The sequence below is a fragment of the Mytilus californianus genome, unplaced genomic scaffold (assembly GCF_021869535.1).
Source record: "Mytilus californianus isolate M0D057914Y unplaced genomic scaffold, xbMytCali1.0.p SCAF_1, whole genome shotgun sequence".
Taxonomy (NCBI): Eukaryota; Metazoa; Mollusca; class Bivalvia; order Mytilida; family Mytilidae; genus Mytilus; species Mytilus californianus.
Window position 1 is genome coordinate 92737049 of NW_026262581.1, and position 23727 is coordinate 92760775.

The 23727-nt window shown below is 33.4% G+C and overlaps 1 protein-coding gene across 1 annotated transcript; it reads right to left on the bottom strand.

Moving 5' to 3' along the window:
- Positions 1 to 7532: 7532 nt before the first annotated feature.
- LOC127726455 (histone-lysine N-methyltransferase SETMAR-like) lies at positions 7533 to 12385 on the bottom strand. The gene is made up of 2 exons (XM_052233836.1): positions 12266 to 12385; positions 7533 to 8516 (listed from the first exon to the last, which is right to left on the bottom strand). Exons 1-2 carry the CDS (start codon positions 12359 to 12361, stop codon positions 7794 to 7796), a joined length of 819 nt encoding a protein of 272 aa, XP_052089796.1. The 5' UTR covers positions 12362 to 12385; the 3' UTR covers positions 7533 to 7793.
- Between the last annotated feature and the right edge of the window lie 11342 nt (positions 12386 to 23727).

Genomic DNA, 23727 nt, shown 5'->3' on the forward strand with positions numbered 1-23727 from the left:
ACAGCTAACAAGGAATAAGCCAATAACAGCTAAAAGCAAATATATTTTCAGAATAACAGATAACAAAGAATTAAAATGCCCCAAAACAGCATAACAGTTAAACCCCTTGCCCCCCTCTTTACTTCCTTTTGAAAATAAATCCCGAAATTGTCAGTAAATTCAGAGTAGGTAACCATACTTTGTTTACAGAAAAATAGATATGACAAAACATTGGCGCGGTGAAAGGAAATGTAACTCCACCGATATATATATGTAATAATTGATGAATTTATAATTATAATTATTTTTTTGCTGTTCTTAATTGAAAAACCGACACACATTTATATATATTGTAAATATTTTCATAGCAGACCAAGTATCATGTGCTATCATACCACATTTCTATTTTGTATGCTACATTTGTTTACCTAATTTTATTGTACTTTAATTCTATTAATATTGTATCTTTCTCGATAAACTTGTTCTTAGTTTTTGGAAAAACGAATATTTTTCTAGGTGTACTACCAGTATCCTACATCTGAATCCGCCAATGAAATATGCTTTTAATCCATAGTCTTGAAATATTGTGACTTATACATTTAAACCACGGCCTATAAATTTTTTTTAATTCTAGGTTAAAACTACTTTTAGAGACTGTAAAAGAAAATGTGAATGTTTCTTTTAATAATTCAATTTCATTCATAATCAATTGTGTATGTAGATTTTTTTTTGTATTTCACGGCACAAAACAACACGGGCACAAACATGTTATTCAAAGCTCTATTCTTCCGGTAGGTTCCTTTAAGTATGAAATCAAAAGACAAATGTGCATCCAATTAAAATCAAAACGGTACATTTATATTGTTCCTTATACACTGTGTATCATCGCCACCGGAAATTGGGTACTAACGAAGCGGAGAGAAATGGAAAAAAAGTAAACAAGGTAAGAATTCATTCAATTTAAAGCATTTCTACTGATTTGACGACGGTACCGCTTAAGAAATGATTTTCTGATATATAATTCTTTAAATTATTAGGCCGATAAGTACAAAATTAAGACAATATTTTGTGTTATACTCCAAAGCTTGCCACTTAGTACCTGAAAATTTCGAGGTCGATTGTCCTCTGTTGCCCTATTGGCAAGATATTCAACTGTTTTTCATTATTTTTCCAGACACGTTTTTAGATTATGATAGTGTAACATCATATTGACTGAAATCTGTTGTCTTAAAGATGTTTTTAAAGAATATGGACCAAAACATTGTTTGTTTATTGTACGGCGAATTGCAGGACGTTGTACGGCGAATTGCAAAATAACAACTTTTGTCTGTACGGCGTCTTGCAATATATTGTAATTTAAAGATGAAATTAATCACTGTTTAGATAATATCAAGTGACGAAATTTTGGCTGTATCAAAGCTTTACCGGCTTACAAATATACAACATAAATTACTTATCAAATATTATAAAATATATGCCGTTAATTTCGTTCAGAAGTCCTCGTTGCGTACCTCTATTTGACTTTGTGTTTTTAAAGACAAAAAGGTTTTTTTCAACCATATTATCCTTAATACATTCATATATCGTTATTATACTAACGACTGTTGGTGAAATTTTGTAAGTTCAATAAAAAAAACCGACCATTCATCTTTTGTTGGTGCTGTTTTTTTTTTAAATATTAACAGTGGAGATGTTGTATGATTGCAAATAAGATAACTATCCACCAGGGTCAAATAAAGTGCATGTAAGCAATTATATGCTATCGTTTGGCCTTCAACAACGAAAAATCGTACCTTACAGTCGGCTATAAAAAAGCCCCGACATGAAAATTGTGGAAGGATTCAACAAGAAAACTAACGGCCTCACTCATAAAAAAACAATTTACGAAAAATAACAAATATGATAGAGATGAACCAACGACAACCACCAAACTACAGGCTCGTGACTTCGGACAGACACATAAAGAATGTGCTGGGTTAAATAGATATAGGAAGATGTGGTATGAGTGCCAATGAGACAACTCTCCATCCAAGTCACAATTTATAAAAGTAAACCATTATAGGTCAAGGTACGGTCTTCAACATTGTTTATTGTTTATTTTTTAAATTTCTGAAATGAATAATTTGTTAAAAGAAAAGTGAAGAAAATACTTTGTTTTCATTGAAAATTAGGAGAAATAAATCATGAATTGTGTTTCGAATTAATTTTCTTGTTTCTTATTGAAAATAAGATTGTATTTTTTTTTAGTTTAAGTAAGTTCAATCAATCTTTTTATTTACAGGGAAAAAATAATAAAAGACTGTTGCTAAGGCTGTTTGGCCTAAACTTAAATGAGTAGATGGAGGGATAGTGAAAAGGAGTGTATTCGTCCGAATTTTCATTGTTACAGTAGTTAAGTACATTTTCATGATTACTATGTATAATATTTCTCAGTAAATTTTAATGTGATATTGTGCCAATTAAAATTATATAATTAATACAAGTAAGACTTGCATTTGCCTTAAAAGATATAGCAGTACGTGATTATTTGCTTTCAAACACACCTTCTCGATCTGTTTTGAAACTTATAAAGGTATGGATCTCGGCCTATCTGCTTGGTTGAATATAAATGTGAATTCATAGTTTCAAAATCAACAGTAAGCCCTATTTTTGTGTGTGTGTAAATAATCTAATCTTTAGATAGATGCTAAAATTAAAATCACTTTTCTTAATAAGAAGAAAAAAGTGCAACTTAAGCACGCCTGAATGTAAAAAGGTGTACCCGACTTATTCGTTCACGATAAGAATTTACCGATTTCGGTATTTTAACAAAACTGTTTACGAGGGCAAATAAATAAATGAACGCTATCAAATCAACATTTAAATTTACGTGGATTTTTCCAAAAGAATTTATGAGTATGCACCATCAGGATTCAAAAATATTTTAACCTGTCCTTATTAGATGTTATTTCATTATAATTCTTTAAACTTATAAGTCGAAGATGCTAGCTTTTGTGAATTGTATTAATAAGTATATAATATTAAGATGACAACCAAAAAAACTTCATACAAGGTCATCTTTATTCTCAAGTAGAAAGTTTATATAAATAGTTTATGCCGTAGCCACAGCCGGATTTGTATCCCTTGTATCGGATTCTTCTTTCATTCTTTTCAAAAATGATTAATCTAAGGTTAATATTTTTTTAAATTTAAACAGTGTTAGCCACCGAGCTTGTTCATTTCTTACTATATAGAGATGAAGGTTTTTTTTTGAAAATTAATGTTCTTTATTCTTATATATTGGCTGTATCTGCCTTTTACAAATAAGACAATAACATTAATTGAAAAAGGAGACGTGGAATGGTTTTCACTGAGAGGACTTTCAAACAAAGTCCAAATGAAATAGATTTGACCAACTATACACTTCACAATGAACAAAACCCATACCGTATCAAAATTGCCTGATTTATGAAAAATCATAAACAAATATGTCAGGCAGCAACTTACGACAGCCGCTATATTACATGTTCCTGACCAGGGACAGACACATATATATTGAGGCGGGCTTAAACATGTTTGTGAGCACTCAAACCTCCCTTAATATGGTGCCGTGGTGTAGCAATACAACATTTTTTTGGCAGAGAATGATAATTCATTCATATTTCATTTTATCTGAAAGTTGAAAGAGAATTCATTCACTTAATGGTTCTAAATATTCAATGCGGAAAAATTCTCCTGCCATTACCTCCTTCCTTCCCTCCACCCACAACCCATCCCCGAAATGTTCATCACTTATATGCAAATGCTGACTAATGTTGTATGGTTAAAACATTTGGTTGAGGCAATCTAAAGTTTGAGAACAGAAACGACAGCTTTAGCTTTTTTTCAATTACAAAAGGGCATAACTCAAGAACAGTAACAGTGACGCTACCCAATTTATATCTTGATCTGTGTTTTGTGGTGATAAGCATTTCGTGTAAGTTTTAAAACATTTGTTTAAGGCATACTAAAGTTAGAGAACGGAAACCAATTATTGGGACTTTCTGGACGGACGGGAGAGACGGAACGGACGGACATGGGTAACATTTAACGTTACGTCAGGGCAGAAAAACAGGTCAGTAAAACAGTGACATGCCTTTCCGAAAGTAACAACATTTGCCAGCTTTTGTATATGCCGAATTCATATTGTATACATCAGGTATGTAAAAGATGTAATAGGACTGTGTTCAAGCCTTATATTGTGTATACATCTTAAATGGTGTCAAGCGAATTGTATTTTTATCAAATGCATAATTAGATATTTGACCTTAATACTTTATTTTCTTAAAAAAGACGGCAAATAAATATTTTGAAATTAGCAAGTTGCCATACAGTTGAAAACAAGTTGCCATACAGTAAATTTGTCAACATGAGCAAGTTGCCGTACCCTAGACTTTATTTTTTATGGCCTATATTCTTTAAAAACGTTCATTTTGACAACAAATTTCAGTAAATATGATGCCACACTATAATAATCTAAAAACGTGTCTGGAAAAATAATGAAAAACAGTTGAATATCTTGCCAATGGGGCGACAGAGGACGATCGACCTCGAAATGTTCAGGTACTAAGTGGCAAGTTCTTGAGTATAACACAAAATTTTGTCTTAATTTTGTACTAATTGGCCTAATAATTTAAAGAATTATATATCAGAAAAACATTTCTTAAGCGGTACCGTCGTCAAATCAGTAGAAATGCTTTAAATTGAATGAATTCTTACCTTGTTTACTTTTTTTTCCATTTCTCTCCGCTTCGTTAGTACCCAATTTCCGGTGGCGATGATACACAGTGTTATAAACAACGACATTACTCACAAGTATTTTTTTTTCATTTTTTAGTACTACGGGTACACATCAGTGCAAAAGAAAAATCCTCGCCGATGATACATTTCAATCTTTTGTTTTACACAATAATGTTTCGACCCCACTATTTGAAAATAGCATTACAAACAGGGGCGGATCCAGGATTTTGGAAAGGGGGGGGGGGGGGGGCGGAGTATGTAAAGTTTGCCGAGCGGAGCGAGGAGAACATTTTTTTAGACCTATTTTTGGCTAAAAAACATAAAATAAGTGTAAAATGCACTTTTTTAACGGTTTCTGACGTGGGGCATGTATATTTTATAGTTAAAGTGTAAGGGTTGGACATTTTTGATGCCGTATTTTCCCTATTAATTGTCTATTATAAAATGATTGGATGGTTCCAAAGCTATGTACTAATATATTTAATGTGGGATTTGTCAGTAAAAAATGGACATGGAAAAGTCTCGTGTGTTGTAAGGTTAGTTAGCATAACCTCACAGATTTCTTGTTGAAAACAAGATATACGGCCATTCAATGAAATTTACAATACGACAGACACGAACAAAGACAAACTAGCAATTTTAATCCAAATGTTTGGTTGAAATGTTTCACCCAACAAGGGAAGTGAGGGGTTCCAAATCAACCAAAGGCTACGAATGAGTCTGAAATGACAACGAAGTTGTGAATGACGGTCGACAAATGGAGACATAAAGGCCACACCGAGCAGGCAGGTTGAAGTCGGGCCTTGAAAAAAGTATTCAGCGTATCAGTTCGGAGAAAGAGACATTCCGGTCAGATATGGGATTTACAACATGCAAACCCCCGGCCCCAAAAAATTACGCCCGTTTTTCATTCAACATGTTCATTTAATGCTCAATAATTCTGTTTAAAATCTTTGTTTCTAATAGCAAAAAAGTGGACAAGATTACCGTTATTGTTTTCAATCCAGATACGGCCAGAATTTTTGTTTAAGGAAAAAATCAGGGTCAGAATTTTTTCTCTAAAATATCTCAGACTGCCCCCTCAAATCAAATGGTCCGTACCATAGATTTTAAATCTATCTAGAGCTTACTGACTGGGGATTATTATTCAGCAGTGTTATTAATGGGCTGGGGCGTGTGGGGTTAAACATGTTTTCGTAGGTTAATAATATTGCTGTGAACTTTATTTTTTCTTGAGAGTGTAATAGAGTATTACTTTCTGTTTGGTGGAATTGTGAAATAGAAGTCAATACGTTCTTGCTCGATCCTTACTCGCTTTGAAGGTGTCATGCTTGTCATCCTCAGCCTAAGCAATGTGTTACTGTAATTTGAATTTCAAAATGACTGAGTGACGTTTTTTCGACGCACTGGTCAACTCCACCGTAGCGAATCACATGACCTTGACATAATCAATAATATATTACAGTAAATACGAGAGAAAAATATCTTTATAAGTAAAGAATTGTCGCATAAAAATTAAATACGCGGGAAATGGCAAAGTTCACGAAGTCAAGTCTGATTTATAATCATTTTACCAAAAAAAAAAAAAAAAGTGCAAGCAAAGGGGGGGCGTACGCCCTCTACGCCCCCCTCTGGATCCGCCACTGACAAAAACATTTACTTTTTACGTTAGTAGTAACGTAGTACATTCCATTGTCGGTAACCTGTGTCAATTCACGTGCACACTACGATTGTTGTTGTATTTAAATCTTTCGGCCAATGAAATGAGACGTTACAAGTTGTTTGTTCGTGATACGCCAGAATGTTATCAATGAATTACCAAACGCTAAACTTGACTGCAGTTCAGTGTATTTGTCAGCAGCTTGTCAGTAATGAGTTTTATCATGTGAGTGATCCCAATACACCTTATCGCTAATCCCGCTTGACCCGAGAATCAGTCCCGCTCGAACTTTTGACGTCATACAACAATCACTTTTCCATTGTGGCGTCAGATATTTTCTATTATGACGTCAAAATTTTACGGGAACTTGTGTGATGTCCAGTAATGGCGGACAAATAGCGATAAGGTGTATTGGGATTCTGTGTCACGAGCGATTTTCTGATTTGGCCACCCTCAGAAAATCGCTCAAGACACAGAATCCCAACAGGGAGTCTCATGTGAGCACTGTGTGGATCTGTCCATACACCTTATCGCTATTTAGTCCAATCCGGAAAAAACAGTCATTTAGACAACTTCCTGTTTGGGTCAACAGGCCGCAAACAAAGGTCATCAGTAACGAGCTGAGGGAGGGAAAAATTTAGAAAGCGATCAATAGGAAACTTTGATAGATTATGATCCACTTTTTCCAAACTCAAATTAAAGTCAAAAAAATATTGTGTTTGAAGTATTTACGATGTTTTAAACAGGTCTCTTTGAAAAGTATCATGCATGGTGCATTGTTTAAACAGGGTCCCAGATAGCGTCAACTGGATGAAAAAGTTGTGTAATTTTAGAACTTATCCGGAATGGAATAAATAGCGATTAGGTGTATTACGTACGTTCTGTTTGTTGATATTGATTAATATTAAACATGTCCGTAACACATTTCTTCACTACAACTGAATAGAATGACTTCATATTTGGTCAACAGCTTTGCAGAGATGAGTTGTAAGGTGTGAGAGCTTTACTGATCTGTTAGACACCTACTTCCTGTTTTCTGATAACTTGATCACGAGTGGATGTATGCTTAGAACGACATGGCATATATTTTTTATGGAAATAATGCAAGATAAAATAAGTACATCATAGGGGACATTGGAACGCTGTTCTTTTATTTCATCTATAAATATATTTGTGTGACGTATAATCATGATTGATGTTATTTTGACGTTAAATTGCCATAAATTCATTTCTTTCTGTTGTGAAGATTGTTGGTTGCCGAAAAAAAGTACATTATATATATATACTAAAACTATTATATTTAATTTATGAACATGTGTAGACCTAGCTCAATACATGGCTGTCTTCCATGGACAGACGGCTGATTATTTTTGGTTTTCTTCGTGGTCTACTCCAACTAATCAGAAGATCCTTTTAATTCTTCATCGAATGGCATAAATCCTGTGCAAACATTTGAATTACAATAACATTTTGTGCCGGTTTTCTGGTCTGGCCTTAAAGTCCCATAAACAAATGATAGCTCCTCAAGGGGGTCGATATCTCTATTGGCAAATAAGCAAACTTTTGGAACCATAGTATCTACTCTAATGGGAACCATTGATAAATTTGGAGAACAACTGTGATTTATATACCTCCCAATATTTCCAAATTTATTTGGATCAACATAGGTTTTTAGTACGCCATTTTTACAATGTTCCTTTACAGTGAGTATATAATTCATGTCCGTATCTTTTTGTTTGCTACATCTGCTTTGTGCCTCTTGTAAGGATATAATTTCTCCTGCATATTCACATACAAAGGTTCCTGTTTGCATTTTCTCCAAAGTCTGAAGACCAAGACCTTTCTTGTCAGTGTTGAATATTTGTAGTTGTACACTGATACCGTGCTGGACTACCCTGTTTTGACACTGCGTAGCACATGAACAGTTAGAATTACATTCGAATACAGGTTTAACACTGGATCCAAAAAGGATTACGTCTATTTTCTTATCATTGTATGCGTTTCCATATCGAGCAGTACATTTGCAGTCTCTATCACAAGATGCACATTGACAGCCAAGAAGTTTCTCTTCAAAGTCCTCCATCTCACATCCTGGACCAGGTATGTTTTGTGTGATGTACTGAAATGAGAATTCACGAGGTATAAACATATACACATGTATAAGCAACAACATCAGTTTTAAGTTATTGATAAAATAAAAAATGCCAAATTATTGTCATCTCATATGACCAATTGCTGCTGAACGTCAAGCGACAAATATCACCTGCATATTTAGGACGTTAATGTGATACGAATACGGTACTATGATTTGAACTAGACCAATATGTTGAGTTGGAATTATAACCCGGAGGCTCACATGGTAAGAATCGACAGAAATACAACAATCTACCCGGTTACATGGCGGAAAAGCAACAAACTCCATTTTAACGTATTTTGTTGCACTTGGCCTGGTGATCGTAACCATGACCTTCGACATTCGAGGCGAACGCAGTGACACTACCGCCGGGCACTACCGGGAGATCACCGAGTCAATTCAGATGAAAATAAAATTAAGACTAAAATTTATAACCGCGCTTTAAATGATCGATTCATTTCGCAGTTTCTCTGTGGTGACATAACTACACAGATACCCGTCGAATAAAACATTTACCGGACGCCCGATTGTCGCTAAATTCCCCCGATTATCGCATCGTACGTACGCTGGATGTTCTCCACTATATTTATTGTATTTTTATTGAATTAATGCACAAAAGCTGTAAAAAATATATCATCTGTCCTAATCTTGTCTGGATCCTAGAACATAGTGGGTGTGTATAGTAAAGACTAATGGGTTTAATATGTAACTGGGTCACATGGTTGACACAAAATATACTAAGAACCTTCAATTGTCGAGAAAAATGATTCCAACCTGAAAATTAAAAGTCTGACAAGCGCTTGGCAGTTTTTCTTTTCGTTGATCATTTTCTTTTACGCTGCATGACATTGTCCTGTTTTTTTTTAATAAAGGTACAATAAGCACGTTGGACATATTATCTGACGACTTTCTCTCCGCTTCGACAGTCATACCATCGATGATCGCAACCATGAACGACCACAGATTTTTCTTTATGCCCAACATTTAGTTGAGATTAGGAAGATTCCCAGGCGTGGATACTGTGATCATAGAAATATTATATTGTTAATATAATACTTCCATGCTGTGGTATGAATATGAATCATCTTCGGGCTTAGCCAGATTTTAAACGTACTAGGTATTCGTCAGTAGGAAATCGTATCATCCTACAAAGACACATAAATCAGTGAATATTCTGACTCCAAGACGAGCTTTTACTCATGAAAACCAAACGATAGAATTTTTAAATATAATTACAAAATTAAATTATCTGAGTTATCGTCTTCAAAACTCAAACTCCTAAAATGATAAAAATCAATAGAATTACTGTATATTAATAAGCTGTATAATTTTTTTCCTAAAAAAAACTTTTCTATATATATATGAGCCTCCTCATGGGTTTTTGATGTGTGATTACTTGGCCGTTTTTATATAGTGATTATTTGATTACCAGACCAAATATTTCATGATTATTTGATAATCTAGGACTGTATTTTTTATTATTTGATTATCTTGTTTAAAAAAAAAAATTAATGATTATGTGATTATATTGGCAAAAAATTGTTGATTATGTGATTACTTGGACGCCCCATGAGGGGCCTCATATATATACACATATACATGATGGTAGAATGTCCTTTGCCGTCAGGCTTCAAATGCCAAACGGTCATTTTTTGGCTACCGTTAGCGTCAAAATGAAATTGGTTAAAATTTTATCGTGATTCGTCAAAATATCCTTATCGTGATTCGTCATAGGTCTAAAATAATTATCCGTTACCGTTATTTTTTGAAAAGAATGTGATACGTCAAAATCAGTCGATTTTTCTATCGTCATAAAAAACTAGAGGCTCTCAAGAGCCTGTGTCGCTCACCTGTATTTACTGATGTTTTGGAAATCATGTAAAATAAGGTTAAAATCATAATTAATTGTATTAGATATAAGATATTATAATGATATCTAAGATAATAACAAAAAACTGCAAATTTTTTTTAAAATTACTAACTCAGGGGCAGCAACCCAACAACGGGTTGTCGGATTCGTCTGAAAATTTCAGGGCAGATAAATCTAAATCTGATGAACATTTTTGTTACCTGTCAGATTTGCTCTAAATGCTTTAGTTTCAGAGATATAAACCAAAAACTGCATTTTACCCCTATGTTCTATTTTTAACCAAGTTGGCCATGATGGTTGGAAAGCAGGGGAACAAATTTTTGAAACTAGATACCCTAATAATGATTATGGCCAAGTATGGTTAAATTTGTCTCAGTAGTTTCAAAAAAGAAGATTTTTGTAAAAGATTACAAAAATTTACGAAAAATTGTTAAAAATTGACTATTAAGGGCAATAACTCCTAAAGGGGTCGACTGACAATTTTGGTCATGACAACTTATTTGTAGATCTTACTTTGCTGAACATTATTGCTGTTTACAGTTTATCTCTATCTATAATAATATTCAAGATAATAACCAAAAACTGCAAAATTTCCTTAAAATTACCAATTCAGAGGCAGCAACCCAACAACAGGTTGTCAGATTTGTCTGAAAATTTCAGGGCAGATAGATCTTGACCTAATAATCAGTTTTACCCTGTCAGATTTACTCTAAATGCTTTGATTTCAGAGATATAAGCCAAAATCTACATTTTACCCCTATGTTCTATTTTTAGCCATGGCAGCCATCTTGGTTGGTTGGCGGGGTCATCGGACACATTTTTTAAACTAGATACCCTAATGATGATTGTGGCCAAGTTTGGTTAAATTTGGCCCAGTGGTTTCAGAGGAGAAGATTTTTGTAAAAAGCTAACGACGACGGACGACGACGACGACGACGGACGCCAAGTGATGAGAAAAGCTCACTTGGCCCTTCGGGCCAGGTGAGCTAAAAATTACATTTTATCGTCACGCATCAAAAATTACCGTAAACGTCATTTGGCAAACATTTTTTACCGTTATTCGTCATGAAGGTACCCCCATTACGACCCTCATACATCACAGTTTATATTTTGGTGCCATTAGTCATGTGTACGTTAGGTGCCATTAGTAATGTGTACGTTAGTACAAAACTATACAGATGCACTAGATACCCGTCACCGTCTTGTTTATCTACTGTACTCCCTACAAGTACGCAAACTTGCAGGTTGCAGGTCTATTACACAATGAACAAATTGTCTGACAATCTTGTGACAACAATTACAACATACATGATATCTAAGTTAGGGAGCTACCATTTGATTTTTAGGGGGGGGGGGGGGGGCTAGGATGAAATTTTAAAAAAATAGGCAGGACTGGAGTTTTGAGTAAAAAAAAGGCAGGATGACAATTTATGCAAAAAAAGTCAGGATAAACTAAAGAAAAAAAGGCAGGACCGAATAGAGTGGAAAATAAAAAGGCAGGACAGATTTTACAACTAATAAAAATGCAGGACAACATTTTTCATCCTTATCCCCCCCACCCCCATTAAAATCAAATGGCAGCTCCCTTATAGATCTAGTTTAAATTGACATTGTCGCTAAGGTAACAAGTTTTCTTAAAATAATAAACCCGCCTTACTGTGTCGGGCTGTAAACGTAATTGCGTACCCGGACAGTCTTGGGGCACCGAGAATTTAAGGAAGTTACATGATGGCAGCATCTATTGGTAATAGAAACAATACAATACAAAATAATAAGCAAGTCCGGTAAATTTTATACATAAAATCAACACTTTATAGATTATCTGATATTCAACTCGTCTCCATATAAGAAACCGGGGACATACCTTCGAAATCTTCAGCTTGGAGATGAGAACTTTGTCATTGCTGTATATTTCTTCGTTTTCAAGTCCTTCAGTCCAGTCAAACGTGTTGATATTCATCGTTTAATTTTCCGGAAGTCAATATTCTAAATGTTGACTCGTATTCGGATACACCTATTATTAACCGTGTTTTCAGCCGAGAAACTATACGATAAGGAATCATTAGGGGAGTAAAGAAAAATATTGCTTAACCGGATTACAGAAAAAGTGACCGCTAAACAGAACCCCAATATAAAAGTCTATTTAAGGAGGCAGTTGCTAATCTGGTGTGCTCCCGAAGGGTATTGCATATTATTCAACATGTGGATTTTTGTTTTAAGTCAGACACAATTCCTTGATTCCACTTGACTCGTCAGGTGATCCTCTCCCGCTTCAATCAATATGTTATTTAATTATTTCTATATAGCTTTGTGTGATTTAAGAACAGTATGTCTGTATAGAACGGACGGCGGTTTTCCATTGCCATAGTATATAGGCAAAAAACCATTTCATCTTCATTCGGGAGCTTATATACTATGAAGCAGGTGCTACCTGATAAATTCCCGAAGGTTATTGTTGGAATGGTAAGAATTTTATCATAACTGTATTTAACTTGCACGTTCGATCTTACTTTTGAAATTTTCGGCCATAAGATATACAAATCTGGTAAATCAGTTACCGTTGAAATTGTCGGGAAATCGTATTCTAATTGAGAAATGTTTATGGAAAATTCCAAAAGAAACGCTGCTATGATTTTGAAGGTTTTCAAAGTCCATAGTATGTAGACCCATTACTACATTTGCAGTATGAAATTATAAACCAAGAATTTTCTTAAAAATATATTCAAATTATTTTCTATAAAATATTTAATCATTTGTTGTATAAATTTATGGCATTTGTACTTGCATGACTCGGCGGACTTGTGTTCTTTAGTACCGGTAAGTACTTGCATTTTATTTCATAAATGAATATGGCAATAAATAAAAACACTGATGTATTTTTTTCTCATGCAATCCGTCTTACTTTTCGGAATTTTCGGTTTTTAAAGCTCTACAATTTCGTATTTGATTTGGTCTTCTATGTGTTTTAATTCGAGCGCCTGATGAATCTCATGTAGACGAATAGCGCGTCTGGCGTTCAAAACTATAAACCTGGTACCTCTGATGAGTTTTTACACAATGGAGACAAGAGGATCGAATCAATATGTCTACATATTTTTATTGTATTATTACACCTCGGAACTATTAACTATCTCGAGCAGATAGCCATAATCAACGAAGAGATAAGATTTTTCGAGATTTTCATATATATATGTTATGTTTATTCAAACTTTCCATTTAATTTTACTGGTCGTCTATACTATGGCTACTTAGCAAAACTTTGAAATGCACGGTTTCACACTCACAGTGGATTCTTAGCATGATCTTTTTTTTGAAAATTGGGCTATTGGAAAAATCAAAACGATTATAAATATACAGCTGCGCCATGGGCGCATGACACGCCCGTCGCTTTTTAAAAGAATAAAGTTCAATAACTTCTCAATGTCATATCAGAAATTTATGAAAAACTATAGGGAGGTTATCTTAATAGATATAAACCAGTCACCAAAGTTTCATGAAAAACTCCTCAAAGCACTTGAAAGATATTGTCCGAAAACTGGAAAATCACCCTTTTTTTAATAAATAAAACCCCACAACTCGGAAACATAAAATCTAAAATTTAAAAAAATCGAAAGGGAGCTCATGTCAATAGATATAAACAATTCACCAAAGTGTCTTGCAAATTGGTGAAAGCGTTTTTGAGTTTTTGTCCGAAAACTTGAAAATCCCCCTTTTTAATGAATAGAACACCATAACTCGGAAACTTAAAATCTAAAATTTATAAAAAAACGAAAGGGAGCTCACGTCAATAGATATAAACAATTCACCAAAGTTTCATGCAAATTGGTGAAAGCTTTTTTGAATTATTGTCCGACATGTTGACGAAGGACGGACAGACGGACGGACAACGGTATACCATAGTACCCGTAAACGGGAGTATAATGACAAACGTGATGACTTCAGTTTTTCTAAAGTAAACCATATTCTTAAGTTGTAAAATACCATTTGTTCCAGTGTGTTGCGTTTGCGTATCTCGTGTTAACCACAAATGTCACATCATAAGCCATTGTGTCACATCACACAGTCAATGATTGTTACATTTGACCAATTGTTTTCCTTGACTAACTCAGAAGACTATATTGTATTAAAGGGGCATTAACTGTCAAATTCATTTTCACCGATTTGACCAAAATTTTCATGTTTGATTTATAACCTACTAAAACCTATATCCAACTTATATTACAAAAAGAATAAAATGAACAATTAACAATGTATGGACTCGATAATATGTATCCACATTTCGTGTGTATTTTAGTCTAGACGCCATCTAATTAACCATCTAGGTAACCTCCGAAGACTGCCGACATTCATATAAACATAAATATAGATATAAATAGATAGCGAACACGTGCAATTTGATTTTTTCAGGTCTGTTTGGTTTCATATTATAGGTTAAAAGAATCAGTTAACCAAATGGTTTACCTTGTTTCACTTTCAATGTTGACATTCTTTTCCTTTTGATAGCTGAACACGCCTAGTTCATGCGTAACCCATCTCTAGCTAAGGGGTAAAAATAGAAGGTCAAATGAATACGGATTCAACGAGGTTGAATTATTCACTTGCAAGTGAATAATTCATCAGCGATGTTTCTTAGCTGATTTTGACAAAACTGAACCAAACTGGCTGCTAAAAGCGAATTATAATTTCACTTTCATAAATGATTGGGAAAAAAATCATATTTAAATTAATTCTTTTTTTTATCTCGTAGCTAATGCCCCTTTAAATATTTTCATGTTAATGTTTTGGTATGGTGATTTAACAACAGAAGTATACCGTCTCTATAATAGGTTAAGAGGGGAAGAACAGTTGAAATTATTACTTCACAACTTCTGCTAACACCATCACGAATAGGTTAATCGTTTCTAAAAAAAAAATAGAAAACTGTTTGACTTCTGTCATAGGTCCAACGTTTTCACCCACATGAATAAGACAATACTACACCGGTTTTGTTTTGTTCCTGACATTGAAAGTGCTGCTATTGGATGCTGCATAAGATGTTGGCGTCTCCATTTCGAATTGATGTAAATATTTTTACTCCCATGTTTGTCGGTTTATACCTGGACTTGTGATCCTTTGATAACATCGGTATACTGCAATCATTTTTGCTTTAATATAAAAAAATTTAATCAACATCCGGGTGACTTTATTATCTCATATACAATGAAATGCTGTTTGTTTTTGTTGTTGTCGGTTACCAAAAGGGATTAGAATTTATTCATATAGAGTGTACCTATATTATCGCTTCTGAATGACATAAAGTAACCTATTCGTCTTCTTCGCCCAATGATTCGTTTCATTAAGTATTTTCATATCATAGCTCCGTATTTTCATATTTGATTAGAAAACGTATAAACAAATGTTCTGATAAACTGAAATTTTATTTTACATCTAAGCCTTAGATTTAAGCACTAATACATATGATAGCAGTTATGTACAACAATATACAACTATTAATACAATTACTTTTTTTTGTCATGCAGTTCTAAATGTTTGATTTTGGCACTTGATTGATATTGCATTTCAGATTTTAATTTCCTCAACACATAATTTCTATATCGTCTTCTATGTCCGGTTGAGGCATGTCCAACTGTGGCGACTGGTATAACATTGGCGTCCTTGATCTTGGAGTTTGCATAACTTTCTGTAGTTGCTGAGGAACATTCCTGAAAAACTGTGAAATCGGAGAACGAGAGATGGGTTTAATTATGGCAACAGGTTTGTTTTTGGTCGTCGAGGGAGGAAAATTCCATTGCCTCTGTTCTGGTTGGTTTTTGCCAATACAACACTTTTCATCGACTTCTCTAACCACGATATCTGGAACAGGTCTCCTCTCTGGCAAACTAGCGTCACTGCTTTCGCTACTTTGTCTACGGCGGGGTGAAAACAATCTACTCTTCCTCCTTTTATCTGGTGAAATTCCTAAGTCAATAACATGAACAAGAGATCGTCTTCCTGACTTCTTTTTGGGAGTTATTTTAGGCGAATCTATCAACACGCTGTCATCTAACGTTTTCAGTGGACGATTCTTTTTTGTAGCACTTTGGAGATACAAATGATTAGGAATTTCCATCTCTTTCCAAAATTTTGACACTTCTTCAGCAAGATCTTGTGGAATTTTGAACAAATTATTTCCAGATTCAATCATGAATGCAACCAAGTGACAAAATGTATTGGTGGTTGTTTGCAGTTCGGAGCCACTCAATGATTTGTTGCAAAGGAAATGCGGAGTAAATACTATAGCTAATGATTCCGCTGTCATGAGATTTTCCGGTGTTTTTGATGTCCGATGAAGAAGTGTGATCAATTGTCGCAGTAAGCAATAGTTGTCACTTGGCATCAGAAACATCAGCAGTTGAAGAGCTTTCAAAGTTGTTGTCTTGGCTTTATCTTCTGTTGTCAGTAGAGATGCCAATCTAGTATACACATTATGGAATCTGTTTGTTAAAAGTGGTTCATGGAGGTCTCGTATGAAGTTCTTTAACACGTTTGCACCATCATGAGACGAAATTAGTTCCAAGTCAATCATGGAACTCTCCAGAAGTTGTTTTCTTACCGTTTTCTGGCGGCTTATGTTACCTGTTTTACGGAACAATCCTTCGTCTTTGATGTTGTAGCTTTTCCCAATAAATTCTATTAAGACTGTTAGAGCAGAAATGGAATCTGGCGTTAGCTGTGTGAATTCTTTCTTCTTAATAGACTTTCTGTAGAACGAGAGTCCGGAGCTTTTGCGTTTGAGTGTAACCTTCTCATGGGTCTTTTTATTCTCTTGAGAATCAATTTCTTGTGTTGTCATAGTCACTGTTTTACCAAGACTACTTAACATCATTTCTTCGAATTTGTTTGGCATGCTATTTTTTAATCTGAAGACATTCCGTTCTGCTTGTTGCTGGCATCTGTTACGTCTTAGGGATGACGTAGACATTATTTGTCGTCTTTTTGTCGCTGTGAATAGGTTAGAATAATTGAAGAAGTATGAATAATTAATTTTATCTACGATTTTTATATACTAGAAATGTTACTCTATTATGGCATGACTCGTTATTGTGCACGTATTAAGGACTAGTTGAGAAGAGTTGTCATTAGAAGTGGAGTCATGAATGAGCGGTCTATCTTTGTTTTGATAATTAACTGTTTAAATGATTTCTTATAATTGAATCGAAATATGATTATCAAAACGAATTGGTAAACTTTACAAAATATTCATAATAACATATATATAGGGCTATATTAATCGAATGCATGACCGCTAAAATGAAATATTTTTAAATTTGGACAATATATTTTCCCTGAAATAAATAGCAAACATTGCTTCTATATCCAAAATTTTCAATTGTAAAAATATAACATTGTATTCAAGAAAATTGTTTTCGACACCATAAATCAATTACTTATATAAAATTACCTGAATGTTTTTTAACTTTAAAACTTCTGTATTTATTTATTTCTCTTGACAATTCCATTTTTCTTGTTATTTTAAGTAAACTCAGTAGGTTAAAGTTTATTTGAATTGAATCTTAGAAATTCATGCTTTTATATAACGATAGTGTAGAAATACTTTATTTTATCAGATTCAAATGTTATAATTAGTTCCTAAAGTCTATTAAATATTATTCTATTTTATTTTGCAAAAAGATAAAAACTTATTATTCAGTAATACCTTGGGGCACAGTTTAAACGATCGATTAATTAATGAAAATTAAGAACAATTAATAAAACAATATTCATATTTAACACCCTTTTAATGACTAACACCTCTGGTATTAACGTGTGCTTTTTTCACACCTGGAAAAATATTGGTATTATAGCTCTTTGCAATACACACTTCGACGAAAGGCATCGAATGCATTTTTACATAAATAAATAAAAACTTCGTCTTACACATAAATCACATGGAAATGAAATAATTTGTTCGGAAGACAATTAAAAATTGTCATAGAGTGCAACACTCCTTGAGTAAGTGCCTGGACAAGTCTTATTTTGTATATGGGAACTTTATATTTGTGGAGTATATCTTGAGGAATAAACATTGTTTTCGCCCCCTTTCCCCCTCAGCATTCTATTTATGCGGACTTCATTAAATAGTAATGACGGGATACATAAATATATGTTAGTGACAAACGATTCCACTCGACGACACATTTTCTAATATAAAAAAAAATGACAACAAAGTTTTGCGCGTTAATATTTCGTGTTTCAATCAATCGACAGTGTTTTGGGTACAACCGCCTGATGAATGGCCACTGAGTATCAAAAGACTTTACAAAATCTTATATATATTTTGTCAGAAACATATATACTACATTTGTGTCTCTGAGTTTTTGCACATCGTTGTCCTCTAACTTTTCTATGATGTCAAAAATAATTCTTGTGCATTGCAATTTCCAATGTAATTAAAATATAGAACTCGGATTTCGTTATACTCGTTATACTGCATACGAGTACTCGTATGCAGTATAACGAAATCCGAGTTCTATATTTTAATTAGATTGTGCAATTTCGTTCTTTAGTAAACGAAGCCTTATTTCTATCGATATTTAAAAAAGTTATTGAACGCCATTTTTTAGATAAAATTTTTATTTCCCTTCTGGCATGTAGGTACAAACCGTATATTTGACCTTTATAAATAAAAAGTTCTGCACTCAAGACTGTAATAAGAAAACTTCATAACAAAATCTCAAATTTCTGACAGAATCTATGTTGTGATCTAGAATGAAAATATAAAAAAAAATGAAAAGAAAATGCCCTTTCTAGTACAATTTCAATATTTGTCATATAATTGTAGATAGTACATTTTGTATTTTGTACTCAATTCTTTTAGTATTGTCATTAGTGTATTGTTAACTTTATATATAATAGTTGCTACATAGGACCTTTGGTTAGGAATCGTTATCTAATACTTGTGGTTAATTTAATTATAATTAATGATATATTATTCCTAGATAAAACAAAGAATTGGACTTGTATTTACAATTATCTTAAAATTTAATTATTTCATTTTTTGGGTGTGTAAATTCAATGGAAGTGTATCAAATCGCGAATAATTTATATCCATTTCACTTGTTTATTTGTATGTCCAAAGTTTTCATTTTCAGGATATCGTGTCATAAAATTACAATTAACATGACTACGAGACTCCCGTCCCTTTTTCACCTTAAACTAATATAGGTGTCATAATCGTTCCTGAACCTGTTAAATGTGATTGTCCATGTCCCGCAAGGGTGTGAAATCTGATAACGGGGTTGACACGTGAAAAGACCAATATATTTATTAGTGTATTATCATTATACCCCATCTTTGTTGATTGGGACAATGACAGATATCCATTCACTTCATTATACATAATTAATCATAACAGCATAAATAGAAATCACATTAAACAAAAAATCATAAACTCTTGTTTTGTGAATGAAGACAACATCCTCTATTCATTGTCAGTTATGGATTACAAAGATGCACATGTTTTGAAGTATAGAAGTTTTAGATTTACAAGAAATACAGGTATAATTTCTTCTTAACTTAAAAATTCCAAACAGAAAAAGTTTTATTGATTAATATATACAATATCTTCATCAGTAGTCAATTTGACAGTTCCAACCCCTTTTTTTTTTATCGAAAATATGTTTTGTTCGTTTATTCATTCTCTCCTGTCATAGATGAATATTTGGGTGCAGTTCGTTTCGTAACTTGGTCGTTTCGTACCTAGTCGATTTTTTTTCATATAGAACGTTTTGATTTGGAATTGTACATACATATTATAAATTTTATTTTATTATTTGTTTGATTTGTCCATGCTTTCTGAGAAAAAATAACATCTGAAATATATTGTTACGAACAAAATAGTTAATATTCTTTTCTTATTCATTAGATACATATGTAATAAGTAAATTTTGATTCCATGCAAGTCAAATAATATAAAAAGGGAACAAAAATATTAAAATGTCAAACCATCAAAATAATGTCTCTTTTATATTGATGGATTGACTATTTTTTTGTATTGTTGTTTACCATATTTTGATGCATTTCAATATATGTAGTTTCTTTTATAAATTAGAAAATGTATTGAAAAATAGTTTTACGAGAAACACATTATATCCAGCTGCTTTCAAAACGTTCCGTACTCGCACAGTAATATATAAATAGTTTTTACTGGTTGTTATCAATTAAAGTTAACAGTTTGAAAATTATCGAAAATCGAAAACATAGTTTTTTTCCAAAATTATGAAAACAACGTTTTTCCAAAATTATGAAAACAAAGTTTTCCAAAATTATGAAAACAAGTTAGAATTTTGTCTGCTTGCTTTTATAGGTAATCATTTCATGAAAATTAAATTTATCTCTGGTGAGTTTCTATGCAAAAACATTTAATACTAAATAAATGTTAGTAAAACCATTACAGTTTTAGTCGATTCCATTGCTATTATATTAAACTTGAATAAAATGTGAAGACCACAGTAATATTTTATTTCCAGCTTGTAACTGACAATTCATTTGAATGCTGTCTACATCATATTATAGCTAATTGACTTAAACACTCTATATTTACTTAATGTAATTTAGTTTAACACTTGAAGGTATGGGGTCATTACAAACACACGAGAACTGTTAACCCCTCCCGGTTACGGACATGACATTTTGACACTCATTATTTCCATATCATATTTCATGTTTAACTTTTTATTATCATATGAAATTTTAACAAGGAAGGATTATAACTGATTTAGGATGTTTTCAAACCGGTCTTCATGTAAGTCCTGATATTTAAATATATATTCATGTACTAATGTATATAAAATGTTCGTGTTAAGACAAAAGTTTCAAGGCAAAATTAATTATAAAAGTTATTTCGAGTTATTGATAAATTTTTTTAGTAAAATATTAAAGTGAGATTCAGAACTAATATCAGTTGATTTAACAAAATTATGTATCATCGATAACAGATATTCTATCTTGACAAAAATTATTAAAAAAAAATATGTAATTAACAATAAGTTTATGAATATTTGCTGTGGACTTTCAGTTATCCTCTTTGTGTACCGTATGGACTGACTCCCCCTTTTTTATTGAACAATTATTGTTTGTAGATATATGTATTTATAATCATAATTATGTTTTATTTCTGTATCTTTAACTTGGTTTTATATGCTTGAAATGAACCCTAGGATTAGGAAAATAAAAATATTAGTATTTGAGTATATTAGTATAAATTTGTCGGACCATATTATTCAAGAATCAAAATCCCATTACACTTTGAATATCAATCATCGGGGCACGTTTTGGCAAATTGTATATTAGTCATTGTTGGAACCCTCTAAATTAACAATCAAGAAATACACATTAAAGATATAAGTTCAGAATTCACAGTAAAACCTCAATTAAAGATAATGTTAATGGTTCATGATGAACTGAGGATTACACAAAGACGCACTACACTGTGTAAAACATAAGCAACAGTTAAATGAAGATTTCAAAGTCCCTCAATAAATTTTACACCCATTCCAAGACACAAGATGGTCACGTAAACAAATATAAAGAGATGTTGGGTATACATAAATGAGACAGCATCTCAACAACTTGAAGACAAATACACCACGAGAACAAGTTATGGTCTTCAATAATTAAGACGATTAAAATCCTATATCTGTCCAGCTCTAAATAACATGGAGTTTGGTAAATTTGTCAATACATATAAGAACATATGTATATTCTACCACTCAACTCTGAAAATACGTTAAAATGCAGAGGATGGTTTGTGATTCCTTATTTTTGTTTTATTGTTAATTTATAGTTAAGAATCTTCAGAACTAGTGATTATATTTTTATATTAAATTTATTTCAGGGTCTCCAGCACAGTCTGTCAGTAGATTAACACTTCCTCAAAATCGCAGAACCCGGTTCCAACCATCAGAAAAGCACGTATGTCGACTACAGAACTGTATGCCTCTGAAGTTTAAAGAGTTCGTAAAGTCACACCTATCATCAATCCTTGAACTACCACAAGATCACCTTGAGACATTGATGATATCAGCAGCAGTACCGGTTCCACAACACAAGACGCCTATTTCGTTCAGTAAAAGAAAAGCTCAGAAACAGTCCATGTTTGGCTCCGACCTTTCACCAGAGAATATTGCATCAGTGCTTCAGTTGATCAACTACCTTTCCCAAGATGACGTCATATCAACAGAAGGGTTATTCCGTAAAACCGGTAACATATGCAGACAGAAGCAGTTGAAAGCAAAGTTAGACTCAGCAACACTTACTCAGAAATACCTGTCTTCGTTATCTCCACATGACAGTGCCAACGTTCTCAAACGCTACATTCACAATCTACCAGAACCTCTTCTTACTCAAAAGTTCTTCAACGTATATGTTCATATTACCAACATCACCAAGTCAACAAAAGAAGAAACAAAGTCTGCCAAGATCCAAGCTATACAACTTGTTCTCCATCTTTTACCATCCGACAACCTCAACCTATTGAAGCCATTGATGACACTCCTCAACAAAGCCGCATCTGTCTCTAGTAACCTGATGACAGCTTATTCTCTAGGAATTTTATTTGCACCTCATCTCCTTTGTGATCGTCATTCGTCAGCAGACAATCTCCACTCCGTTCTACCGAAAGTTTCCGATTTGGTTTCCATAATGATAGAGAATGGTCCACATATATTCAGCATACCTAAAGACTTGTCTCGATCCGTAGCTAAGTTTTGGCGAGAGATGGAGATACCCAATCAGCTTTACTACAAAACAGTCCAAGAAACCACAGATTCAGTTGTTTCAGATCGTACGTCACCGAAAGTTCACGTCGTAGACCTCTGTGACAAGCCAACAGCCACCAGTCCACTACCAGTGCCCTTCACACCTCGAACAACATCACGTAAGAGACTTAGTAGTGACACTAGTGATGGTATCCCAGAGAAAAGACCTACACCAGAGATGTTTCTTTCACCAGCATGCAATGTACTCGACTTTAAGCCAAAACTCAGTAAGCAGACTAATTCCATTATCTTCCATACAGCACCTGTATCTTCTTCCAAGAAACCAGTGGCCCGTGTTAAACCAATTCAACATTCACCCATATCTCAGTTCTTCAAGAGTGTGCCACTCAAGCTTCAGCGGGTTATGTCAACACCGAGATCTCGTGCTCCGATGGCTCTGTTCCAGTCACCAAGTCACAGTGTGAAGTTTTAATACATTGATAAAAAAACTATAAATTATTATGTGCAAATATTGTTATGTTTTAGAGAGTAATATATCATTGTTATTAATTTATTAAACTATGAAAAG